The 25221-nt window shown below is 38.8% G+C and overlaps 1 protein-coding gene across 1 annotated transcript; it reads right to left on the reverse strand.

Moving 5' to 3' along the window:
* On the reverse strand, window positions 1–24057 carry MS3_00003468 (uncharacterized protein). Its single transcript, XM_051211275.1, has 5 exons — window positions 23865–24057; window positions 13237–13586; window positions 3726–4034; window positions 2548–2879; window positions 1–314 (listed from the first exon to the last, which is right to left on the reverse strand). Exons 2-5 carry the CDS (start codon window positions 13567–13569, stop codon window positions 110–112), a joined length of 1179 nt encoding a protein of 392 aa, XP_051071315.1. The 5' UTR covers window positions 13570–13586; window positions 23865–24057; the 3' UTR covers window positions 1–109.
* Window positions 24058–25221: the final 1164 nt, after the last annotated feature.

A 25221-nucleotide genomic window follows, 5' to 3' on the forward strand; every position in this document is an offset into this window, starting at 1 on the left:
TGACGGCTTATGATTCGTGAAACAAGTACAATCAGCAGAAATAAATATTACATTACGTCATTTATTAAGTTACTTTTTGATGCAAAATTGTAAAACCTAGTTTAGATGTTTATGGTATAGTGATTTCTGGAATTAGGTTGACTTTTTTAGCAAAGCACATTAACTGACGAGCACGATATTGCCAATAATTAGCTCGAACCCGATCCACTTCACGGGCCAAACGTTCGCATAAATTGACAGCTCGGTCAAATATTTCTTTGGGATCAGAACTGGCATTATTCGAGTCATCAGAAGTCACACCAACAGCATTGAAACTATAGCGAGGAATTCAAAAAAATAAACAGGTCAAAATTACAACTATATTTACTTTATTCACTTATGAATAATTTACTTGATACACATCTTAGAAGAACATATAGAGAAAAAAACAAGAAATCAAATCCACAACTATTCCTATCAACTTCAAAACTCCTGCAAAATGTGATTTGGTACAAAAAACCATCTCCAAGATTATATTAGTATCAGACAGAATAAAATACTATCCCATCATACTTCAAGTTAAAACACCGTATGTAACTGGACTTTTTATTGAGATACCGAGGATTTACTCGACGTTATATAAGCCATGTAAACGAATTCAGATATTAAAGTGGGCAACAAAACTTCGTGAAATAAGAAAAAAAGAGAAAACAATCGAATTGAAAAATACGAAATTATCTTGTGGGAACATTCGGATATTTCCCACTTCGCTGTTTAAATTACATGATCTGATTGTCCAGGTTGAAATAATAATCTACATAAGACTCTTGGAGTGTGAAGGGAATTGGCAGATATGCTGAGCTTATGATGCGAGTATTTTATTATTATTATTATTAGTAGTAGTAGTAGTGGTGCAAGTAGCCGAACCAACAATACCTTATGAACGTTTTACTATAAAAATATCTACAGCTTAATGTAGGCAAAAATCCCAGGTTATGAGAATTCATAGTTATATTGATGATTCGATAATTATTGCTATCTCATATTTTCTGTACTTTTGTCCACGACTACATTAGCGTTGATGCGACTTGAAAATTAAATTAAATAATCTTAACTGTTAGCTATTTTATTTCCTACTGTGAGTAGATAGGAATGGCCTTAACGCTTCGAACATAGTTTCAGAATCAAATGGTTATAGACCTAAACATTTTATAGACTTAGACAAATTGAATTTTTTGTAGTGTCCAAAAATTGACTAGCCTTTTATGATAAACTGTGGTGATCAGTGATCAAGCCAGAGCTAAAAGAAGTATTTTGGATTTCTACATTCTGTCCAGTACGACAAACGCGATTCCAATTCCTAAATACTTCCGGAAGTACATTATAAAAGACAACTACCCTCTCAATACATAAATACTACTCTTAGTAGAAAATTGCTCATGAAGAAACCTTCAAGGTGCTTCTTTTTGGTACTGATCCAAGTGTGCACTATAAAGGACTAGTATATAATCATAAACGGAACAGATAATCCCAAACCAGAATACTTAATCATTGGTCCTCTCTCGCGACGTTTCATTGCAACGTCATTTGCGTATCTTTACACTGGTGTTAGAGATCGCCAATTCAGTATCTTAGCGCGTTTTAAATCAATGCGGGGCAAGAATAAATGGTCTTCTGAGCGAATTTAAGAAAGCAACGTGAACATTTCGGGATTCCGAAGGCACCTTAGGTGTATGCTTCTCTTTAGACTGGACTCTATAATCGGTAATTCTAGGACTCCAAAGATTAGTGCATATCTTCGTAAGCCACATGTCACTCAATCATTCTGAGGCTGCTAGAGAGCAAGTTGTAGCCACGTTGTATAAAAAATTTACTAACGGTGACGGAAAGATAGAGAATACCTAGTTTATGAACACCACTCTTTAAATTCAACCGTGGATGCAATCATCAGTCTCATATAGTTACAACACAGACGAACTTAATAGGTAGAACGCTTGTTCTTTAAGAAACAAACTTGCCATTTAAGTTGGTTGGAAAGAAATAGGAATGAAACAAAAAAGTTCAAGGTTTGGGGTGAAGTTGCACTTTCGACTATTTACACAATAAGTGTTGTAGTTATGCCACTTCCATCTTAATAAGCTAAAGTGATTAAACTGAAGGTAATGTGAGCTTTAAAAATAAAGCCCAACAGGGTTATGATGAAAAAAAGGCCGAAAGCTAAGTTCAGACAGCAACATTTTATTGAGAATATCTTAAGCTGTGTAAATAAAATAGCTGTTTAACACTACACACAACAATGGCATATATCGAATATAACTGTTTAATGTGGCACTTCGGGAAATGGATATAGTCTAGTACTAAGCTAACTGTTTTATGAAGGATGTCATTTTATATTTTATATGTCTGGATAAAGTTGAGTTTTAACCCATGACAGAATTGTTGGAATTGAAGAGTCTTAACAGAAAAGCCACAGAGGTCCAAAAGACTGTTATGAAGTAATAAGTGGATAAATACTGATAATAACATATGTAAAACCGTAAATTTATTTATACATTAAATAATGCATACCTAGAATGTGTTTCGCACGTACTACCCGATTTTTCAGTAAAATAGGATTCTAAACAATCAGCATACACTTCAACCAAGAAACTAAGCGGTGCTAAACAATCACCAGCTATTTGATCAGATGCAACCAATTCCTCTGCAAATTTCTGCATAATTTGAAGATCAGACATAATATTTTGCTTAATATTGGAATTCTGATCAACTAAGAGTTTACACGAAGAATTATGAATATGTTTTTTCCCACGTACTATGGGCATTAGCAAACCATAAAAATAATTCCATGAACTTTCATTATTCGGAGCAAAGGAAATACGTCTTTGAACAAAATCTATTTCCTGAAAATGAAATATATATATATATATAGATTTCCACAGGACGAATTTTATTTGTACACCATTTAAATAAGTGATAATAATAATAATTTTCAATATGGCGAGTAACAAAGAACTTCACATACATTTCTTCTGCAATTTCCGTTTTGAAAGGAGGAAGGCACTTATCTCAGAGAATACACCCTTACCAAGAAATTCAATTTACAAGGTTCAAAAATCAGCAGAGTAATATCTAGGATTACTGTAACTAGATATTTGATATAAGCAATCGCTTTCCGTCACGCTTGTTTTTTGTTACTACTAGCAATTTACAAGTGTTGCTAAAAGTCATAATAATCGCCTTTGGATAATGTAGTAAATATTTAGCTAGAGCTACTACGAGCTGTTTCTTAAAAAAATAAAGTCAATTTTGATACGAATTAGTAATGCTTAGAGTTGGAGTTTGATTACATTCTTCTCATTGAATGTATCCACAAACGTACAGTTAACAATGTAAATGACTTCAAGACTCCAAGTCACCCAGATCTTGCTATAAATCCAGTCAACTGAGAGTTCCAGTACGTCTTACTTATTAAGACATAGGAGTAAGCTTGAATATGTATCTCCCGTAAAAAAGTGCATAATAAGAAGTTCATATAAAAACTGAAATGCTAAACAGTCTTGTAAATATCAGCAATTACCGTTCACTACCATTAATCCTTATTAATGGCAACAATTTTCGATAGTTTTGGACGTACATTTGAACTGTTTTAAATTATCGTAAGCTAGATCAAAGAACTTTCATAATTTTAATTTAGAAAAATCACTCCAATAGCAAAAACCCAGGAAATGGCATACTGTTTAACATACACGCTGAAGAACGGTAGATGATAAACCTTCGTCACACATGACAATATAGTAACGATGATTCCAAGCCGAATTATTATAAACGTCACTGGAAAGCGTTTGTTCGGTGAATGCTAACTCTGTTTTAACAGGCACATTGAAAAAAGTTACAATCCACCGACGGTGTTGCCAAGCATGATAATTTTTAGGATCATCTGAAATGACAGACCCAACAAAATCTAATTCCTCTGAACTAAGATGTGTTATAAAGTTGGAGTTATTTTGATTCTGTTGTGATAATTTTTCGACAACCCATTGTCGATGATGCCATAACTAAACAATAAAGAAACAAAACATTTCATATACTTTTCACTGTAGTGCAAGAAGCAGAAATGTATGAATCACGTTATATCATCTGTGTTTGATTTCAATTAAAAACTTATAATGATAGATGATTAGTGGGATGAATAGTCCAAAATAACTAGAAAACGAAACATGTCCGACTAAGCTTATCCTTGCATAAAATTATTTTCTCAGATTTTGATAAACGTCGAAATAATGATCTTGGTATTAAGTTAACAACAAATAATGGTTATAAGTAACTCCGTCTGCAGCACTCTAAGGTTGATGCTGGTCTCAAGCCCCAATAATCAAGGAGGGTTGGGGCCAGGATTAGTGATATTATCTAGGGAAAAAGAAGCTCACTGAAGAATGCTAACCAGAATAAACCAATTAATCCATTTAAACTCGGTCCTGAGAGTTAAGGGTCTTCATATAGAAGATTTATGAGGTCTCATAGTGATAGCAATACAAATAGGTACATGGAGTGTCCGGACAATGTAGAAGAACCTGGAAGGTTATTCAAGTAGAGAGAAAAAGTGAGAGGATTCTACCTGGTTGTGATAAGAATAAGCGGAACCCATTGTACACAATCTAAAAAAGATTAACTTCATGGGAGCTGCTGTTGTGTTTTGGTCATGAGGAAGGAAGTGCTTGACCTACATAAGGGGTTGTACTGATGCTTTCCAACGAAGTACGAATATCGCTTACAGGATGAGAAACCTATGGTTCCAGGATCCTCAAAACATCCTTCTAAACAAAAGAAGAAACTACAATGTATGTCATCCAGAGCTACGTTCCCATTAACGGTAACAGCCATGATGAAAATCACATTTATAAGAGTCTATCCTAAGGAAACGCCTAGTCATCCTGATGGATGACTTGAACGTCAAAATCGGAATTGATAACACTGAGAATAAATGCACCATAGGGCAAGAGAAAATAATGAGAATGGTAAGCGATCGATAAATCCCTATTCTTGCAATAAAACAGCTATAGGTGGCACGGCCCCCGCCCACAAACACTAAAATATAGATGGGTTGACCTGATTACATCATGGAAGACGTAAGAACAAGGAAAGGAGTTAACATAGCTTCAGATCACTACCTGGTGGTGGCCAAGCTGCAGAAGCATTAGAAAATGAGACAAGTAGCACTACGGAAGTTTAACATAGCCTTCCTTTGAGATATTGACAACCCCGAATGCCCTGGTATGGCCGAGATTGGGGAGAGTCCACTCTCCCTCTCGAAATACTCTCACATGGCCACGCGTATACAGCCTCTGACAGGGAAGTCCTACTCACTGCCTTTTCGTGGCAGGGGTGTTGTTTACGAAATTGAGGACGAAAAGCGAATGTCCGGTGCCCCAACCGGGTTGGTGAACATGGAGAGTCCACATAGGGGAGCTGAAAAACCCTGATTCCAAACCAATGGTGCACATGGGCTCCAGTATCCTGAAGGAACAAATGGAGTATGAACCAATCGTTAGTCACCGGCTACCATGGGACTGCATCTACTTACGTTGCTTCACTGCCTTGTGTATCAGACCTTCAGGTCGAAGACTGCGGGTGTGGTCCCCTAAGAAAACCACCTGCTTCGGTTTGGGCACCCGGACAGTATCACGGCTCTCACACATATCGAATGAGATCTGTGTGGCGCATACGTATTTAGTTCCTCCAATATCTATGTGTGAAAATAAATCAGTGAATTCAACATAGCGCTCTGCAACAAGTTTCAAGCATTACAAGATCTGCTAAAAGGAAAAGAAGACACAGGAGTGGGAAAGTAGCGGGATCTGATAACATACCAGCTGAAGTACTTAAGCCAGACACAGAAGTAAATGCAAAGATGCTTGAATTTCTATTCCGGAATATTGGTGGGGAAGAACAAGTTCTGAAATAGTGGAAAGAATATCTCATAAAAAAAACAAAGAATGGAGACTATAAGAGAGCATTCGACAGCGTAGATAGGATTGTTTTTGGAATTCTCTTCGATACTATGGAGTACCTGGGAAAGTCGTCACCACCATAGAAACACCATAAAATGAACTGAGTTGTAAAACCATACATTGAGAACAGCTCGCCAATACATCTCAAGTATGAACTGGAGCTAGATAAAGCATAATACTCTCGCCTTTTCTCGTTCTCCTGGTTGTTGACTGCGTTATGAAGACTTCTACATCTCCGGAACAGCATTGAATACAGTGAACACAGCTCGAGGACTTGAACTTGGTAGATTACTTAGCCTTTCTATCCCACAGAGAAAAACAAATGCAGAAAACAGTCAATGTAGCAGTGGCTTCTGCAGCAGTAAGCCTTAAAATTAACAAGGGGGAAAGCAAGATTCTGAAGAACAATTCAATTAACATCAACCGAACAAGACTTCATAGCAAAGCTCTAGAAAAGATAGAGGTCTTGACGTACCTGAGCGACATCATTGGTAAACAAGGGAGATCTAACGCATATGTGGGAGCACGAAACGTCAAAGCAATGGCAGCATTCCCACAATTGAAGAATACACAGAACTCAAAAACAACTCTCAGCCAACTATCAGAGTCAAGATACAATATAATAGTCAAGACAGTTCTACTGTATAGAGCTGAAACTTGTTGAGCTACTACAATCATCATCAAGTACAGGTATCTATAAACAGCTGATCACGCATGATAGTCCATTCCCATTAGCCAGAGACTATAGGCAACAATCTACACTGGAAAGTAACAAACTAATTGCCATGTGAGGAAAGGGTAAGAAAAAGTGTTGGAGGTGGATAAAATACCATGGAAACTGTCAAATCGCATTACGAGTCAAGCACCAAATTGGAGTCCTCAGGGCAGAATGAAAAGATGTGGACCCAAAAGCACGTAGGGCCACAAATCGGAGGCAGACATGATGATAATAAATAGCACTTGTGGATTGGGAAGAAAAGATAAGAGCGGGGATGTTTGGAGATCCCTGATCAGCTGTCTTGCAAACGGAACAAGTATCTCCACCTTACAACGTTTACAGGCTTCAGAAACTCACATCGCTAACAAAAACATATCTAATTACAGTTGATTCGCCATTTTCTAACCACCAATTTTAGGTCAATACAGTTCGTTTACATGGTCGATTATCAATTTTCCAACATCAAAACAGTTTCTGTTACTGATTACAACTATGTTCCATGCATTTTTCCTTGAATACTAAATGGGAAAGAACCTTACTCTGCATGGTATAAATTTGAGCAACAACTTTTGACGAATACAGATTTTGTAGGTAACATTGGTGATTTCTTCATGTGTTTTATCATGTCCAATTGATTGTTCCGCATAATCACATGAATTCTTTTGCTTTGCAGATACATAACTTTTAATAAACTATGAATTGGGTTTCTATCCAGATAACGGAACAAGCTACAGATGCGCGGCACATTCTCCCTATATTATTATAATTCCAACAGGGGATCCAGTCAGTTTTTTTCTCTATTTGTCAATTAGTCGATTCGATTAAAAGTGTGCAGTGTACTATCTACCACTAAGTTATTTTGTTGCTCTATGACGAAAATTCGTGTTTCTTAAAGGTTATTGTTAAAAACTACAGTTCTATTTATGTCTGAATTACAAATTTTAATGGTTTAAACATTTTGAGTTTTCTCCCAATTTTTTCATGGTATATTTATTGCTATGGGACACTGATTAAAGTATAGTATAGAAAATATCGCCAATTTAGGTTATGGGAATCAAACAACTGCATCAGCGCATCGCAGTCACGAGAATTAGGGTTTTATAATTTATTTATATTAAGTTACGTCGTAACCTCAAACTATGCTCTTTGGTCATTGAATTTATCACCAGTGTGAGATCGCTGAATATAAAACACCGAAACTTCATTGATAAACTATGCATTACAGAAATGTAGATTTTCGAATACATTATGCAAAAACCCAGGAATATTTAATACTACGTTTAGAACTTTAGGGAGTAAAGTCATGCTGTAGAAATAGTTGGTACTTTTGCTTTTAGTTTGTTTACAAAGACTAACTTCAACTGAATGATCATAAATCGAACGCTAGTTTGAATAGGAAAAAATTCACTGAACAATTCTTAACGTATTACACTACCCAGTTAACAGAATTAACGTTTACATTCAAACAGTGAATTCACGTGTTTACAGTTGTGATACATAAATATCCCAAATCGCAGATATTTAAAACAACTAAGAGCACTTACTCACTAACATTTGAGAACTAATTTCATCAGATAAAATCACTGATTAGAATGCACTTAGATAAAAAAAAATGGTTACAAGTTGAGAGGACAGAACATTCAACATAAAAGTAAATTATCAACAAATAATCTATTTAACTTATTTTATAAGTATATTGGTTAGTCAATAACGTGCATGGAGTGCAACAAGGATAAAAACAAACAAACTATAGATCAATTCAGGGATACGGGAACATATCATAGTGCCTTTGATCCAGTCCAAGTACTTTGATTATGTGGCGTATGGACCGATTTCTGGTCACTGGCTACCATGGCATCGCATCTCTTAACGTTGTTGCACTGTCTTGTGGATTAGACTTCTAGGTTAAGGGTTTGGGGAGTGGATCCCTAAGAAAACCATGAAGTTCGGTTTGAGCACCCGGGTAGTATTCTAACTCACACACAAATTAAATGGTGATTACAACCGAAAAAAAATATCGCGTCCTCAAACTATATTCAAAGTTACTTGGTAACAGTCATTATTACTCGACATTATGTCACTTGTCTGTTCTCTTTTATTTTGTGCATTCTTCTATTTTTCAACTGGCACAGAAGCCAGCCTATGATAGAAATTCTGTCCTGTCTAAGCGACCTTGAGCCACTGACGAGACGAAAGTTGAATGTGTACAAGACTCCTGCTTCTTTTTGAGTGCTTAAGTTACTCTGATTGCGCTCTTGTTTGAGCTAATCTAATCTTAAGTCTTAGTGGTCATCAGGTTCATAGTCCTAAACGGACTGATGTAAGCAATTTGACTGAAGCTTCCGTTGAAGGTAAATATCAGACTGAGCTATTTTCAATGCTACTTACTAACCCAATGAAAAGGATGGATACACATTGGCTACATATGCAGGACGCCATGAAAGTGGCGATTTAAATCTCTTGCGGCTTCGGAAAATTGAAAGAATACTTTTTGGTTGTATTTTTTTGTAAAATAGACTGCTTCTCCAACTATTATTCCTTTTTTGTTCTCAGTCACTCATTTTTATTCATTTGTATATTCCTCACTTATTATACTCACGTTTCTTTATCTCTGTCTTCACTATCTCATTTTTTTATTGTGTGGAGCATATGTATTTTGGTACCCCTTTTTAACAATATTTGTGTTTAAGATTAGATGGTGGTTGGAGGTAGTCAACAGGAAACCCTGGACCCAGGTTTCGTGCTACTTGGCACTCGTCAGCAAGGTGTACCTGTAATCTTGAGGGAACTGGTGCTCCCTGGCGGATTCGATCTCGTGTCACCCAGCTTCACAGTCAGAGACGTTACCACTGAGCTATCCGAGCCGTGACTAACCTCCTGTAGGACTGAGATGTAATCACAATTGATTGATCACTGGGTGGTGATCAATCTCATGCTTGTCTAGTCCCTATTAGTGCAGATCGAATGCTATCGATCATGTTGCAATGTGGCCACCAGTCTAGGTGGAGGTTAGTCACGGCTCGGATAGCTCAGTGGTAACGTCTCTGACTGTGAAGCTGGGTGACACGAGATCGAATCCGCCAGGGAGCACCAGTTCCCTCAAGATTACAGGTACACCTTGCTGACGAGTGCCAAGTAGCACGAAACCCGGGTCCAGGGTTTCCTGTTGACTACCTCCAACCACCATCTAATCTCAATACATAGTGCCCGCAGTGTCGAGTCACCTAGACTGGTGGCCACATTGCAACATGATCGATAGCATTCGATCTGCACTAATAGGGACTAGACAAGCATGAGATTGATCACCACCCAGTGATCAATCAATTGTGAATATTTGTGTTTAAATAAATAATAATAAAAGTGATGTTGAGAATACTTAAGTGCAAAAGCGAATATATAAGTTTAAGAATATTAAAATTTTGTCCGAGGTTCTCCAGTAGCAGGTGTCATTTAAACGTATTCTACAGAGGTTGGCTGTCTGTATATAAGTTCATTATATCGTTTTTCTATTAATCGAGGAAGATACCAACATAAGTGACAAATAAGTATACATGTGAAATCGTGAGTACTTTCTGTTTGGCAACTAAGATAAAATTTCACCTCTGTGTTGCAAAACAAATATATTAAATCATTGTTCTATATACTATTCACTAAGTACCTTAATTGGACGGATCAGTAGATTTATGAAATCTTGATTGCAAGTTCAAAGTGCCATATGTTAAGTTATTATCGCTAAAGGATAACAAGATCGAAATGAGTACATCAATACTCGAACTAAGGTTATGTTGACCAAGGTCAAAGGTAAGACGAATAGTAATTTTAATGAACATTTGAGGAAGCCAGTATGAATATATTTTCGTACTTTAGATAAATTCTAGATGCTAGTGTAGCACAAAGTTATATTAAGAAAAGTATAATTCATTCTGATATACTGAGTTTTCTACGTATTTGTCGAATTTTGTAGGATGAGAACAAAATTATAAGTGAAACAATTAACATACACATGTAAGATTTCCACTTACATGTAATACAACAACTTATGGTATCTTAATCCGTCAAGCAAATATAATCAGCCAAAACAATCTCAATAAACATGTATGAAATATCTCGTTAGCATCTTCAGCTCGAACGGGCCAGACTCCACAAGAGAGGATAATTGCTCTCATCGACGCATTGTAAACCAAACCTTCAACAAGACGGCATCAAAGATGGTATAGATTGGGATAAGCCGCTCTAACTTTGACTGATCTTATCTGCTATCAAACCAGTAAGATTTGCACAACTACCCAGATGCATGAACCTATCAACCATTACCAACCATCCACCACAAAGAGCGAGCGTACGTATGTTGGGATATTCAGAAAAATATCCCAAACATTATCCTGTTAAGTCTAATACTATCCTTGAACGTGAAATTGTGTCATTTTCCTATTGGTCAATATTTATTTCACGTGTCGTTTCCCTACTGGTCAATATTTACTTCACGTGTCATTTTCCTACTGGTCAATATTTATGGTAGTCCTAACTGTATAAATATGCATTTGTCTGTAAATTCTTATTCTTCTCCTGACCCCATAAACAATTTTCATCTATGGTTCGTGTTCTGATATATTGGAGATTGGGAACAGTATTGGGGTCGTACTGGGATATCTGAAGTTGGTCAGTCGGTAGAAATTAGAGTAGCCACCTCGCGGTCCACAATAACGCACAAACAGGTGTCAGTTTTACGGGAGTACTTTACGTTTAGAAGGTGAAAACTAGACTGACTGACACTAATTTCAAACTGATAACGCACGATTTGGATACTGTGTATCACTACATAGTGAGACAATGCTATCTGCATACTCAAGATCAAAATCTCTCAAGAAATATGAATACTTGAGGACCTTTACTTCGATGGCTCAACCTGTAGTCAAAGGCCGCGAGACAGAACAGCCTGATAGACGTTTCTGTGGCAACAGACTCGTTGAACTGTTTCGCGAAAATCTCTTTTTGCCCCCTCCTAGACGCCTCTGAACCTTAATAATTGGCGTCCTATCAGATTCATATGCTGTTTCACTAAAACCAGACTACATGATTTTGTCGGCGGTTAGTGATAAAGCTCATTTCTTATTGCATTTTGGATAAAACCTATCAGCGTGTAAGTGAAGATTACGGGAAGACATCGTTCCACATTCTCGTTTCTTTTCGTCTTGGTGGAGCCTTTCTATCTAATAACATACAGACAACTTTCCATGAGAATCTAACCGGTTAGTACTCCCCCTGTTATAGCGCGATGTGATACTGACACTAACGAGACTGGACACTGATCTCACAGTGTCTCCCCACACACCCAAGTGAGACAAAGTTTTTGAGTCGACAAATAGAGAGCGAAGTGGGATAAATATCTCAGATATGAAAAGTACACATACCAAGACTTTCTAAAGACATACACAAATCTATCTGTTATTCGATCTCTACCAAAGTGCGAGAGTTGAGGGCGGCAAGGCTTAATTACTTCAGAAAGGCTGATTTAGATTTCATGGTCGATGACAACGTTCCAAAAATCAAACATTTAGCGACCGTTTAAACAGTACAGAGCGTTCAGTGGAGACGAGTTGTTGAGTTGGTTAAATAGTGAAATTAACATAACGATTCGTATAAGCAAGTTGAACAAAAAAGTACTATAATTTCTTGTTTAAGTTCAGCTAAGAATGAATAAGCTAATAATTTGCTGAATACTCCGTAGAGAATTTCTCACTCATTCATAAACCTCCATTTAGTAAACTGGCTGACTAACAGTTAGTCAAATACCCCTTACTGTGAAATTTCATACACTTAGTTTTCTTTACTATCTTGAATACAGCAAGAACAAAGAATTGAGCTCAATTCTTTGATCTACCTCTTGTCGTCTTGTATTATTGACATACAAATTCATGTGATTGTATACATACAATAAAAGACCACGATGCACCAAGAATAATAAACTATAGTACATAACTGGGACATTTGTAGTCTAAATCTAGGTGACAGGTTTAGGATTAATTTACTGTAATTTAGGAACGGCAAAAGCGATAGGACCAGTTAATGAGTCGAATAAAGGATTACAATTAAGATAATATCCAAATACCAAAAACTGAATTTTTAATAAATACTCATTAAAAATCTACCTACTAAACAATCCAGAGAATACCTTCCAGAGTTCCACATTTTTAATTTTTCGCCACTTCGTGACAATTAGGATGCCAAATTGATATAAAACTAGTTTATGATGAAATAATTACGACTTTTATAGTTTCTAAGCATCAGCGTGTAAGTGATTTACAATCCTTTTGTAGTTAATTTTTACTATCTGATGACCTTGAGAATTTTATTTCTTATATATGTAACAGTTTGTCAGTTGCATTCCTAGTGACCTAGAATATACTGCATATTTGAAGTGTATGAAACGATGATTACATAAAATATACCCTACCCTGTTTCTTCATTTAAATGGACAGATTTTCATAACGTGATTAGTACCATTGTATTATTCGCAATTAAAGCGCTCACCTGGTAATTTTTTGAATAATCTTCAATAAGCCCACCAACGAAACGCATCTCACCATTTAGGTCAGGTGAAATTTCCTCGATGATCCGTCTTCTGTACTCCCAAGCTGTGTAGTTGGCGGGATTAAACAATAAAATGTCAGAGGTTAGTGAAAATGTCCGCTCACTACGCTCGTCCTTCATTAAGGCTGCACGAAAATAGTCATGTGCATCAACAAATTCTTCAGAATATGCAATATTTACAATGTTTCGACCTCCATCATCCTGAGGAATCGGATTAACATCATCCCATTCTTGTCTGTCTTTGTAGAATACATACTTTTCACGAGAACTCATGGGTTGCAGAAGAATATCTACAAAACAAAGTAATTACAAGTTCATCAAAAGTCAGAGAATTATTTGCATAAAAAATGGAGATAAACAAGATACATATTATCTAAATAATACAAGCACAGTCGAGAGTGCAGTTAATAATAAAGTCAACTTATAAAACTTTGAATCGTTCAGAATCGCATAGCAGTGAATATATGAGAATGGACTCTTTAAAACTATTTTAAAGACATTAGAAACATGAGGTTTAACTTGTCTGAATTACTTTATAGAACTAATTCATCCATAAAACTTTATAAATACGATTATTTACGTAAGTGATTGTGATCGAGTTTTATTTACGTTGATAACATATAATATGAATCAAATGTTTTGATGAAGGGCGGCAATTTGGTGTTTGTTAATATCCAGGATTGTAACGAGAGTAATTCATGTATTGTAGTTAACATTAGTGAATAAACATCTATGATAACAAACCCAAAACATTCAGATAAAATGCTAAGATTTTTTTCGTCAGTTTACATTTACGTAAATTTCATAAGTTTACTTAAACCATTAATATCTATACAACGTACTGTAAATTGACGATTTCGTGATGAGTCAATTAAGTACAGAGATACAGTAATCCTGCCTACTCTGAACAAACAATCCCGACTGAAATTTTGTAAGCGACCGTTAAGATTCTGACAAGTCGATAATACATCGAGTAACCATTATTGTAGCCTAGACTACACTAGGCAAAACATGCTGAGGTTTTAAGGTTACAGACCAAGAGTGATTATTGTTATTGTCAAGTAAAGAAGCTAAGAAGCACTAATAATAGAAGAATTACGGTGATAATAACCTCATAATTAAATTGTCTAGCCATCAGCTCTTTACGTGGGTAGCAATTTACGACACTCAAATCTAGTCGGCATCAAGTTTTTCCTGGAACATGTTACGATATAGATGAGTATATTTTAAACTGTTTAAAGTTAGAATTTCGAAAACGGTTGATATGAAAAATTGATTTTTAGAAGAGGAACACAACGATGAAAAATCCCGTAGCCTGTGCTACTATTCCGTTAGAAAGAAATACAATGAAGTCTTATGCCGGTGGAATGAACAATACGGTCAGTGAGTAACCGTCATACAGTATCACTGCAAATAATCGGAAGATTTTAATAGTTTCACAGTCAAAGAAAAAACATAATCAATGACGAGTCAGGTAGTTATTTGCGGTTTTTCATTAGTGTTTATGGTCGCAATTAAACAACTAACTGTTTCAATAAAGAAACGTACTTCGATAGTCTGTATCTAAAACCACAACTACGCTTATAGCTATTCTAGGGTTACTGTCAGTACCAAACCGGATAAAGGAGGAGGGTTGGGTATAGGGTCGGCGACCACAACCCGTAGTAAACCTTTCTAAAAAACGCTAACCAAACTAAACAAATTAAACTCTCCCCCAATAGTTGAAGGATCTTGATTCAGAAGAATTATAACGCCTCATAGTGAAAATCAGAATTCTTCGGAAGCCATGAGGCCGATGCCCCTTCTAACAACCACAGCAACAATCAATACAGGCATGCCAAATGTCCGGACAATGTGGGAAACTGGGAGGACCAGTCAAATAGCTAGAGATGTGAGAAGATACAACTTGGTGGTTCTCGGAATCAGTGAAACCCATTGGATCCAAGCTGGACAGAAAACGACAGATTCAGGAGAGATGCTGATATACTCGGGTCACAAAGAGGAAAACGCTCCGCACACTTAGGGAGTTGCTCTGATACTGTCCAAAGAAGCACAGAAAGCACTCATAGGATGGGAATTTCATGGACCCAGGATCATCTAAACATCCTTCAAAACAAAGGAGAAATTACAGTGAATATTATCCAATGTTGTGCACCCACCAATGATAGCGATGAGGACGATAAAGGTCAGTTTTACGTGAAGCTGCAATCGATCATAGCGAAATGCCCAGGAAAGGACCTGACCATCCTGATGGGAGACCTAAATGTCAATGTCGGAATGGGCAACACCGGATATGAAAATATCATGGGACGACATGGACTAGGGGAAAAGAACGAGAATGGCAATATATTTGCACAATATTCCCCCCACAAAACCATACACCAAGCCACATGGATTTAACCGGATCACACTGCAGAGAACCAGATCTATCATATTTGCATCAATAAAATGTTTAGAAGGTCAATGGAAGATGTGGGAACCAAGAGAAGAGTTGATATAGCTTCAGATCACCACCTGGTGATTGCCGAGATAAAAATGAATCTAAAAAATGCTGGACAAATTTAGATATTGGTAAACTTAACTGATTCAAGATAACTCTCAGCAACAGGTCACAAGACTTACAAGATATACTCAGAGAAGAGGAAACCACCATAGAGAATAACTGGAAGGAGGTTAAATAGAAAATGACTTCAACATGTTAGGAGGTTCTGCGTCGCAAGAAGCATCATCATAAGGAATGGATTGCTATGGAAACGTTGGACAGGATACAAGAAAGGAAGAACAAGAAGATAGCAATTAACAACAACAGAACAAGAACAGCAAAAGTCAAAGCACAGGCTGGATACACAGAAACAAAGAAGAGAGCGTACAAGAGCATTAGAGCTGACGATTAGAAATACGTGGAAGATCTAGCAGTGACAGTGGAAAACGCTACAAGAGGAAATATGCGACAACTATATGATACAACCAGCAGGAAAATATAATAAACTAGAGAAGTCACTGAAGAACAAAGAAGGCGAGCTAATCACTTAAATTCAAGAACAGAGGAACAGATGGGTAGAATACTTTGAGCAACTCTTGAATGGACCAGCCCCATCGAATCCATCAGATATCGAGGCAGCACCTACAGACCTTCCTATAGATGTCACTCTGCCGACGATCGAAGAAATCAGGATGGCCATCAGACAAGTCAAAAGTCGGAAGACAACAGGATCTGACGATGTACTAGCCGAAGCACTGAAGTGAGATTTAGAAGCAACTGCAAACATGCTCTACGTTCTACCCAACAAGATTTGGGGGGAAGAAAGAGTGTCGACAGACTAGAGAGAAGGATACCTCATCAAGATACCAAAGGAAGGAGATCTGAGTAAATGTGAGGACCACAAAGTCGTGACACTACTATCAGTACCAGCAAAAGTTTTCAAAAGAGTGTTGCTGAACCGGTAAAGATTCAGTAGACGTCCAGCTTCGACATCAACAGATCGGATTCTGTAATGGTCGAGATACACCCTCAGTGTATCTGGCGTCCCGATCGTTAGTTCTCGTGGACTGACGGTCGTAGGCATAGCACTAAGTACGAGGGCGGAACAAGCACTATTAGAGTGGATTCCCGTTAACAGTTGCCTATGTGCTGTTCGGCCAAACGGCTGCGTAGGAATTTGGAAGAATAGGGACACACGTCGTTGCGTTTTCGTCGTTTCTGCCTACGCTCCCACTGACTGCAGCCTGGATGAAGTGAAAGATGGCTTTTACAGAAAGCTTTCTGAACTTCTTCATAAAGCTAAACGCTCAGACATAGTACTCGTAGCAGGTGAATTTAATGCCCAGGTATATAGGTAGGTTAAACCAAACAGAAGGAAATTTAGATGGGTATTTTGGCTCAATGAATAGATAATGGTGATCGTCTGTTGCAACTGTGCTCAGACAATCGTTTATTTTTAGCAAGCACTAATTTAAAGCATAAGGAGAGACATAGTTTAACATGGCGACCCCCTGCATCAAACAAACGATGGACTCAAATACACCATATAGCCATCAGTTATCGCAGGAGAGGCTCGATAGAAGGCTACCGCTCGTTCTGGAGTAAATGTTTAGACTCTGATCATGCTCTAATACGAGCACGCACTTGCTTGCGCCTCACTCGACGCGGAAAAGCCATACTAAGAAAACACATTAGAATTTAAGTGAGCCGAAACTAGATCCCAGAACTAGCTCTCTTAGACTGGACCCCAGTAGACAGTCGTCTGTGCGCTGTCCGACTAAACGGAACAGTAAGGACTCGGAAAGATAGGGACACTCGTCGTTGACTCTTCGTCGCCCCTGACTATTCTCCCACTGACCGCAGCTCAGATGATGTAAAAGATGAGTTTTACAAAAAGCTTTCCGACCTTCTCCGAAAAGCTAGGCGCTCTGATGTAATAATAGTTGCTGATGACTTTAATGCTCAAGTAGGTAAACTAAGTGAAAGGGAAAGACACCTGGGTGGATCTTATAGTGTCGGGGCTCAACGAAGAGATAATGGCGACCGTCTGTTGCAGCCATGCTCAGATAACCGCCTCTTTCTTGCAAATACCAACTTTAAGCATAAGGAAAAACATCTTTTGACATGGCGACCCCTAATTCGTCCCAAAGTCGGACCCAAATAGATCATAATCGCTATCAGCCACCGATGGAGGGGCTCGATAGAAGACTGTCACTCATTCTGGAGCACATGCTTAGATTCAAATCATGCTCTAGTGCAAGCGCGTATTTGTCTGCGTCTTACTGGACGTAGGAAAGACGCTTCAAGGAAACCTCTTAGGGCCCTACCTAATGATAGTCAAGCTAAGAGTATATTTCAGGAACAACTAGGAAAAGTTAGGCAGCCATGTATGTGATGACTACCCCGAGGCAGAGTGGAATGATATCCAAAAAGCTGTGGAAACAGCAGTGATATCTGCTAGTACGGTAAACTGTAAGGTTAGGGAGCAACACTGGATCTCTGCAGCATCTACCACACTGATAGATGCTTGAAAACTCATTCCATCTGTATCTGAACATAACGAAGAGCGGAGTCAGCTTAAGGAAGGAAACCGGTATTAGGAAACCGACTGTTAGCGAAAAAATCTCAGAGAAAGATGGACATATTATACATTCTCAATCCAGGAGATTGGATCGATGGGCAGAGCACTTTAAGGATCAGTTCAATTGGCCTTCAGCCACACTGCGGTTTCCCAGTTGACCTGAATGGCAAGTTAATGTAGGCCCTCCGACTCTTTACGAAGTTGAAAAAGCTATAGGAAATCTGAAGCGAGGGAGAGCATCAGGTCCCGACAGGTTTACTCCTGACATTTTTAAGGATGGTGGTTCAGTATTAGCAGTGAGATTAACTGAGGTCTTAGGTAGAATTTGGGAACTGGACGTAATCCCATCTGACTGGTCTCAATCACCGATTGTGCCAGTCTATTAGAAAAGACAAAAGTCCTCTTGTGACAATCACAGAGGAGTCAGTTTGACTAGTATAGTGTCTAAAATATTAGCTTCAATAATACTTCGACGCCTAACTGAAGCTCGTGAAGAACAGACTAGAGAAAATCAGGCTGGTTTTCGACCTGGACGTGGTTGTATAGATCAGATATTCACACTACGTCAGGTTCTAGAACACAGACACACGTTCAGACGCCCCACAATGGTAGTATTTCTTGACCTTAAGGCGGCATTCGACTCTGTTGATCGTGAGGTTCTATGGCAGTGTTTGTCAATGAAAGGAGTACCACACAACTGGTCGAGTGAGAGCTTATGGCGAACTGTCATCAGAATTGATTACCTCAAGTGGTGTTCGTCAGGGCTATCCACTCTTTCCTTTCTTGTTTAGCTTTGTCGTTGACGTGCTTCTAGAGATAACACTCTCCTCATCTAAATTTCCAGGGGCTGAACTTCTACCGGGAGGTTCACTTGTTGACTTAGAATATGCTGATGACATAGTTTTATTTGGTGAAGACGCTGACAAAATGCAGAGTCTTCTAACCACTCTAAGCAACAATGCAAGCATGTTCGGGATGCGATTCTCTCCCTCGAAATGCAAAATGTTGCTTCAGGATTGGGTTACATCGACACCCGAACTAGTGATAGGGAGTGAAGTAGTTGAGTGTGTTGACCGCTTCACTTATCTTGGAAGTCTCACCAGCCCTTGTGGTTTGGTGTGTGACGAAATCTCAGCACGGATACAGAAGGCTCGACTAGCTTTTGCCAACTTGCGTCATTTATGGCGTAGGCGAGATATCCGTCTATCAACCAAAGGACGTGTTTACTGCGCAGCAGTTCGTTCCGTCCTACTTTATGGCAGTGCAACATGGTCGGTAAGAGTAGAGGATATTTGTAGGTTACTAGTATTTGATCATAGATGTCTTCGAAACATTACTCGTATATCCTGGGACCATCGAGTAAGTAACGCAGTTGTTAGGAAACGGGTACTAGGTAAGGATGGCAAATCAATTGATGAAGTAGTGAAACTTCATCAGTTGAGATGGCTGGGACACGTGTTACGTATGCCCAACGACCGACTACCTCGACGTGCTATGTTCAGTGGCATAGGAGTAGGTTGGAAGAAAGCTAGGGGAGGCCAGACCAAAGCGTGGCACAAATCCATGAAGTCACTGACAAGTGGACTGAGTCATGTTGGTAGGTGTAGACTACCTGATTGGGGACCGCGAGATGATAGCAACCGATGGTTAGAGACCCTGAATTACATGGCTCAAAATCGTTTGCAATGGCGCACGTGCATCCACTCTTTGTGTTCTCCCAAATTCTAATCTTCTGAATTCTTCATGTCCCGTTTTTCCTCTTTCCAAATTTATTTCACAGTATTATATTCCTTGAATAACATCGAACCCTAATCTTTCCGATTACTGCTTATACTCTTGCTACAGCTACCACTACGGAATTTGAATCGACAACTGCATCTTTAGGCTAATGTGGTATGGCAACTCGAACCGATATACGTACGCACGAAGTTCTACGTTGTTACTGACTGTGTGACTGAGATTCCAAGAACAACAAGACAGTTCTTCAGACTCATAGAAGAAACTAGAATCAAGAAGCCAAATGTAAGTGAGACTATCTCGGAAAAAGAAGACACTTATCTGTTCCCAGCCCAGACGTTCAGAACGATAGATGAAACACTTTAAGGAGCAGTTCGGCTGGCCTTCAGCTACTCTATAACTACCCACCATCCAGACGGAATAACTCCAGAGGTCTTTAAGGATGATGGTCTAGTCTTAGCGATTAGGTTGACTATTTTAGCTAAGATCTGGGAGTTAGACGTGATCCCATCTGACTGGTCGCAATCACCTATCGTTCCAATATATAAGGGGTCAAAACCGTCCTGTTATAACCATCGAGGGATTAGTTTGACTGATGTAGCATCTAAAATACTAGACTCAATAATTATCGGGCGCCTAAGAGAAATTTGTGAACTACAAACACGAGAAAATTAGACTGGCTTCAGACCTGATCCTGGCTGCATCGACCACATATTCACCACTGGTCAGGTTTTAGAACTCATGCATGCTTACCGGCGTCCGACGATGATGGTCTTTCTTGATTTAAAAACAGCATTTAACTCCGTAGACCGCGAGATTCTCTCGCAGTGTGTGTCACTGAAAGGAGTACCTCAGAAGTACATAAACCTAGTGAAGGCTCTTTACTCAAACACTACCAGTAGTCAGAGCTTATGGCGAACTCATCTGATTTTGCGACCTCAAGTGGTGCCCGTCAAGGCTGTCCACTTTCTCCATTTTTGTTTAACCTAAACAAAGATCTACTGATGGAAATAATGCTCTCATTGACTGAATTATCGGGCATTGATCTCCTACCAGGAGGTCCACTTATCGACTTAGAATACGCAGATGATATAGTCCTGTGTTGGCGAGGACGCTGATAAAATGCAGTCTTTCGGTAGCACTGAGCAACAATGCCAGGATGTTTGGGATGCGTTTCTCCCCCTCTAAATTCAGGTTGTTGCTTCATGATTGGCCTGTGTCAACACCTGAACTGAGGATAGGGAGTGAAGTAGTCGAACGCGTCGACAACTTCACTTATCTTGGAAGTCTGATCAGCACTAATGAGTTGGTGCCTGACGAAATCTCAGCACGGATTCGAAAAGCTCGTTTCGCTTTTGCTAACTTACGTCACCTATGGCGAAGACGAGATATCCGTCTATCAATAAAAGGACGAGTATATTGCACAGCAGTTCGTTCCGTTCTATTTTACGACTGCGAAACATGGTCATTACGAGTAGAAGATACTCGTAAGCTACTAATATTTGATCACAAATATCTTGGAAATATTTCCCACATTTGCTGGGATCATCGGGTTAGTAATAGTGAGGTTAGATGCAGGGTATTAGGGAATGATGGTAAATCAGTTGATCAGCTTGTGAATCTTCATCGACTGAGATGGTTGGATCACGTATCACGTATGCCTAAACACTGATTACCACGACATGCAATGCTAACTGATGTTGAAGATGATTGGAAGAAAGTTAGGGGCGGTCAAACCAAAACATGACATCAGTCCATAAAGTCACTAACTTCTGGTCTGAGCCGTGTTGGTGGATGTAGGCTACTTTGTTGGGGTCCACGCGACTATCGCAACCAATGATTGGAGACCCTGTGTGACATGGCTCACAATCGCGTCGGTGTATACATTCTCTATATTCCCCTGGACTATGAGATCGAAATAGCTTCATATGTCCCTTTCTATGAACTATTTCTTTCTTTCTATACTATATCCTTACATAAAACCATTCTTTTATATATCACACCATTGAGTTGACTGCTTTTATGAATCCGGTGTTCGTCTTGCTGTGCTAATGAGGTATGGCAACTTGAACCGATGCATATATGTGCCTGGTCCTACGTTGCAGCTGGCTGACTGGAATTGCAATGCTACTGATCATCGTTGAACAATCAATTGAGTGGAACTCGCCATAATTCATCAACTTCCTTGACTATGAGAAAACGTTTGAGAGCGTGGACGGGAGAACCTTGTTAAACCTTCTTCGACACTGAGAGTGGATAGGAAATACATTCTAGAAATCAAAAGCTAACCGAAAGGTGTTATGGAAACACCCAGGCAATCGACGCTGTAACTACGGACTGATCATTTGATGCTAATGAATATAGTTATGAGTGATATAGGTGAAGAAACACTTAAAGGTGTTATGTTTCTGCTCACACAATTATCTTTAGAGTTAGTATTGAATCAATTTCTTCATATTTTTTATTACCATTTTTGTGAGCAGGCTGTGATAATACCCGGAAGCCCAAACTGAAGTAGGTGGTTTGCTTAATAAGTCATTCTCCGGCCTTCTGACCTAAAGGTCCAATCCAAATGACAATAGAGCAACGTCAGGACATGCGATACCATGGAAGCCGGTGACCAGGCATAGGTTTATACGCTATTCGATAACTGAGGATCCCGGTATCCACGAACAACATTGGCTTTGAATCTGAGTTTGCTTTTCATCTTCCCAATTACGTAGACGGAACGTTGCTGTGAGAGGCCAGTGAGTAGGACTTTCCTGGCAGTTGGAGTGTATGTGTGGTCGTGTGAGTATTTCGAGAGGGAGTGGACTTTTCACCCTCGGTCGTACTAAGCCACTTCGTGACCACTAAGTTGCACTCTTTCGGGACTTCAAAAAGTGAGTTCAAGGCAGTGCAACTCAGTGGCTTCAGACGTTATCAAACATGGCTCAAGGTACCAAAACAACCAAAAGAGGGGAATTAATGGAGAGCAAAGTGTTAATTTTGGGGAAATGTACTTTTTCTCCATCGTGTGTGAATTCTGAGGAAATGTCTCAGTGAGGAGTAAATACATAGACACACTGGGGAAAAGTAGACCGGCTTCCATAGAAACCGTGGAAAAAGAATAACATACTAACAACCTAGGTTGTTTTAAAAGTTGTAGCAAAAGTAGACAAGTTGGCGTATATTTAGGCGAAAAGTAGACAATTCAGCGACATTTGAGAGACAGGGCGACAAAAAGGGGAAATCCGCATTATTTCCCTGGGCAGGCGAAAAGTAGAAGTTTTGGCGCGTCTCCCTTTGTTCGCCTTTATTTCCCTTTGTTGGTTGATTGGACTTGAGCAAATAAAGAAACGCTGCCTAGCCATGAAATAATGAATAGTGAAATAGTGGAATATCAGCTGTGGCTCGAATAATTAACCATCACAGGCCAACTTATTCTTCGTAGTAAGGAAAAAATGTGGGGTTATCATATAGGGAGTCGGGGTAGTATTCTGAGTAAGAGTTACTACCCCATAAACACTGATCATTTACAGTTCTAAACATCAATGGGAAGATTCGATCAAACAATACCAATTGAATTCTAAGTATGAATTACTACCCCATAGAGTTTCCATAACATGGCATTGGTTATAATTTAAGAAGGCAAGGGTTGGGTACGAGAAAAGGCTACAGATTTGGGTTGGGTTTGCAAATTACACTCAAGGCTTTCACCACTTAATAACAAAATCAACCAGGAATAACACAAGCCCGAAAATAAAGTAATATTGGAATCGAAACTACCAGCGGATAATTTCCCATGCAACAATTGCTGCACTTTAAACTTAGCGCAGATTGTATGAGACGTAATCTCAATTTTGATTGGTTAATTCTGTTACAACTTCAGCATAGAAGAACAACAGAATTGTGGCCTGGGTTATTCTTAGTAATGGCAGTCCCTCAGTTGACTCAACTTCCTTTTGGTAGCAGATGGAGCTTCAATCGTGTGTTGAGATAATGGGTTCCATTCGTTGATGATTCGATGGGAAAGTCTATAATCATCTTACAAGTAAATTGTCCCAGGTTTATGAACCTTTTTTGAAGTGTTTTCGTTAACTCTCTGTTTTGGAAGACAAGACAAGTTAAAGCATATCATTTGCCAATACTTCATCAAGTAGTTTAAAAATTGTGATGAAATCGCTTCTAATTCATCTATATGACAAGGGAAATAGGTTTAGTTTAGTCAGTCGTGCATCATACAGAAGCTTTTAAATTCTGAGAATCAGCATATTTGCAGTTCTGAAAATCTATTCCAGCAGCTCACTGTCTCTTTTTAAGCAGGGACTAGCTGCTTATATTCAGTACTCCAGTTTGTGACGAACAAATACTGTACACGAAGACAAAATGATTTTAGCATCGACGTAGCTAAAGGCTTTACGTATTGACCATTGGGAATAAGCGCGCTTTTCGAACGGGAAGTTTAGTCCTAACGTGATTTGCATTTATCAAACTTTTGCTGTGTTCTTACACAACAAAAGTACCATTTCTGACCAAAATATCTATCCTGAGCTATACGTTCGGTAGATTACTTTTTTTTAGTTTCACCTCATTTAATAGTTAACTGTGTTTTTGCCTCCGCTTACTATTCGGTTTTTTTTCAGTTTCTCACGTAAAGACTAGTTCAGTTTATCTCATCCGTTTTATCCATTTTTGTCTGTTTTCAGTATGCTTTTTAGTGTATTTTTTACGGTTTTAGGCTTTTGCTAGCATCTACAACACAGTTTACGTCAATACAGTCATGAAAAATTCATGCAAACGACCTGGATGCCGTTTTGCTGTTACATCTGGCATGCAGTTCGACAACTGCAAAGGTTGGTTCGACGAAGCGTGCACAGATCTCACACCAACTGTTTACAACAGACTCAGCAATTCGGATCAAGAGTGGGAATGTGTTATGTGCAGCACGGATGCTGCAGTCTTGCTGAGTAACATCATTGTCCTACTGAAAGGTCTGCAGAGCAATTTGTCGGCAAACTTGGGAAAGACAGTCAAAAAATGGGTAGAAAAACAAGAAAGCGCATTGGAAACGAGAACAGGGATGTCGACAGGTCTACCAACGACGGAGCATGCAACAGCATTAATGATGACACGCTGAAACTCA

This window comes from Schistosoma haematobium, chromosome ZW (genome assembly GCF_000699445.3).
Source record: "Schistosoma haematobium chromosome ZW, whole genome shotgun sequence".
Taxonomy (NCBI): Eukaryota; Metazoa; Platyhelminthes; class Trematoda; order Strigeidida; family Schistosomatidae; genus Schistosoma; species Schistosoma haematobium.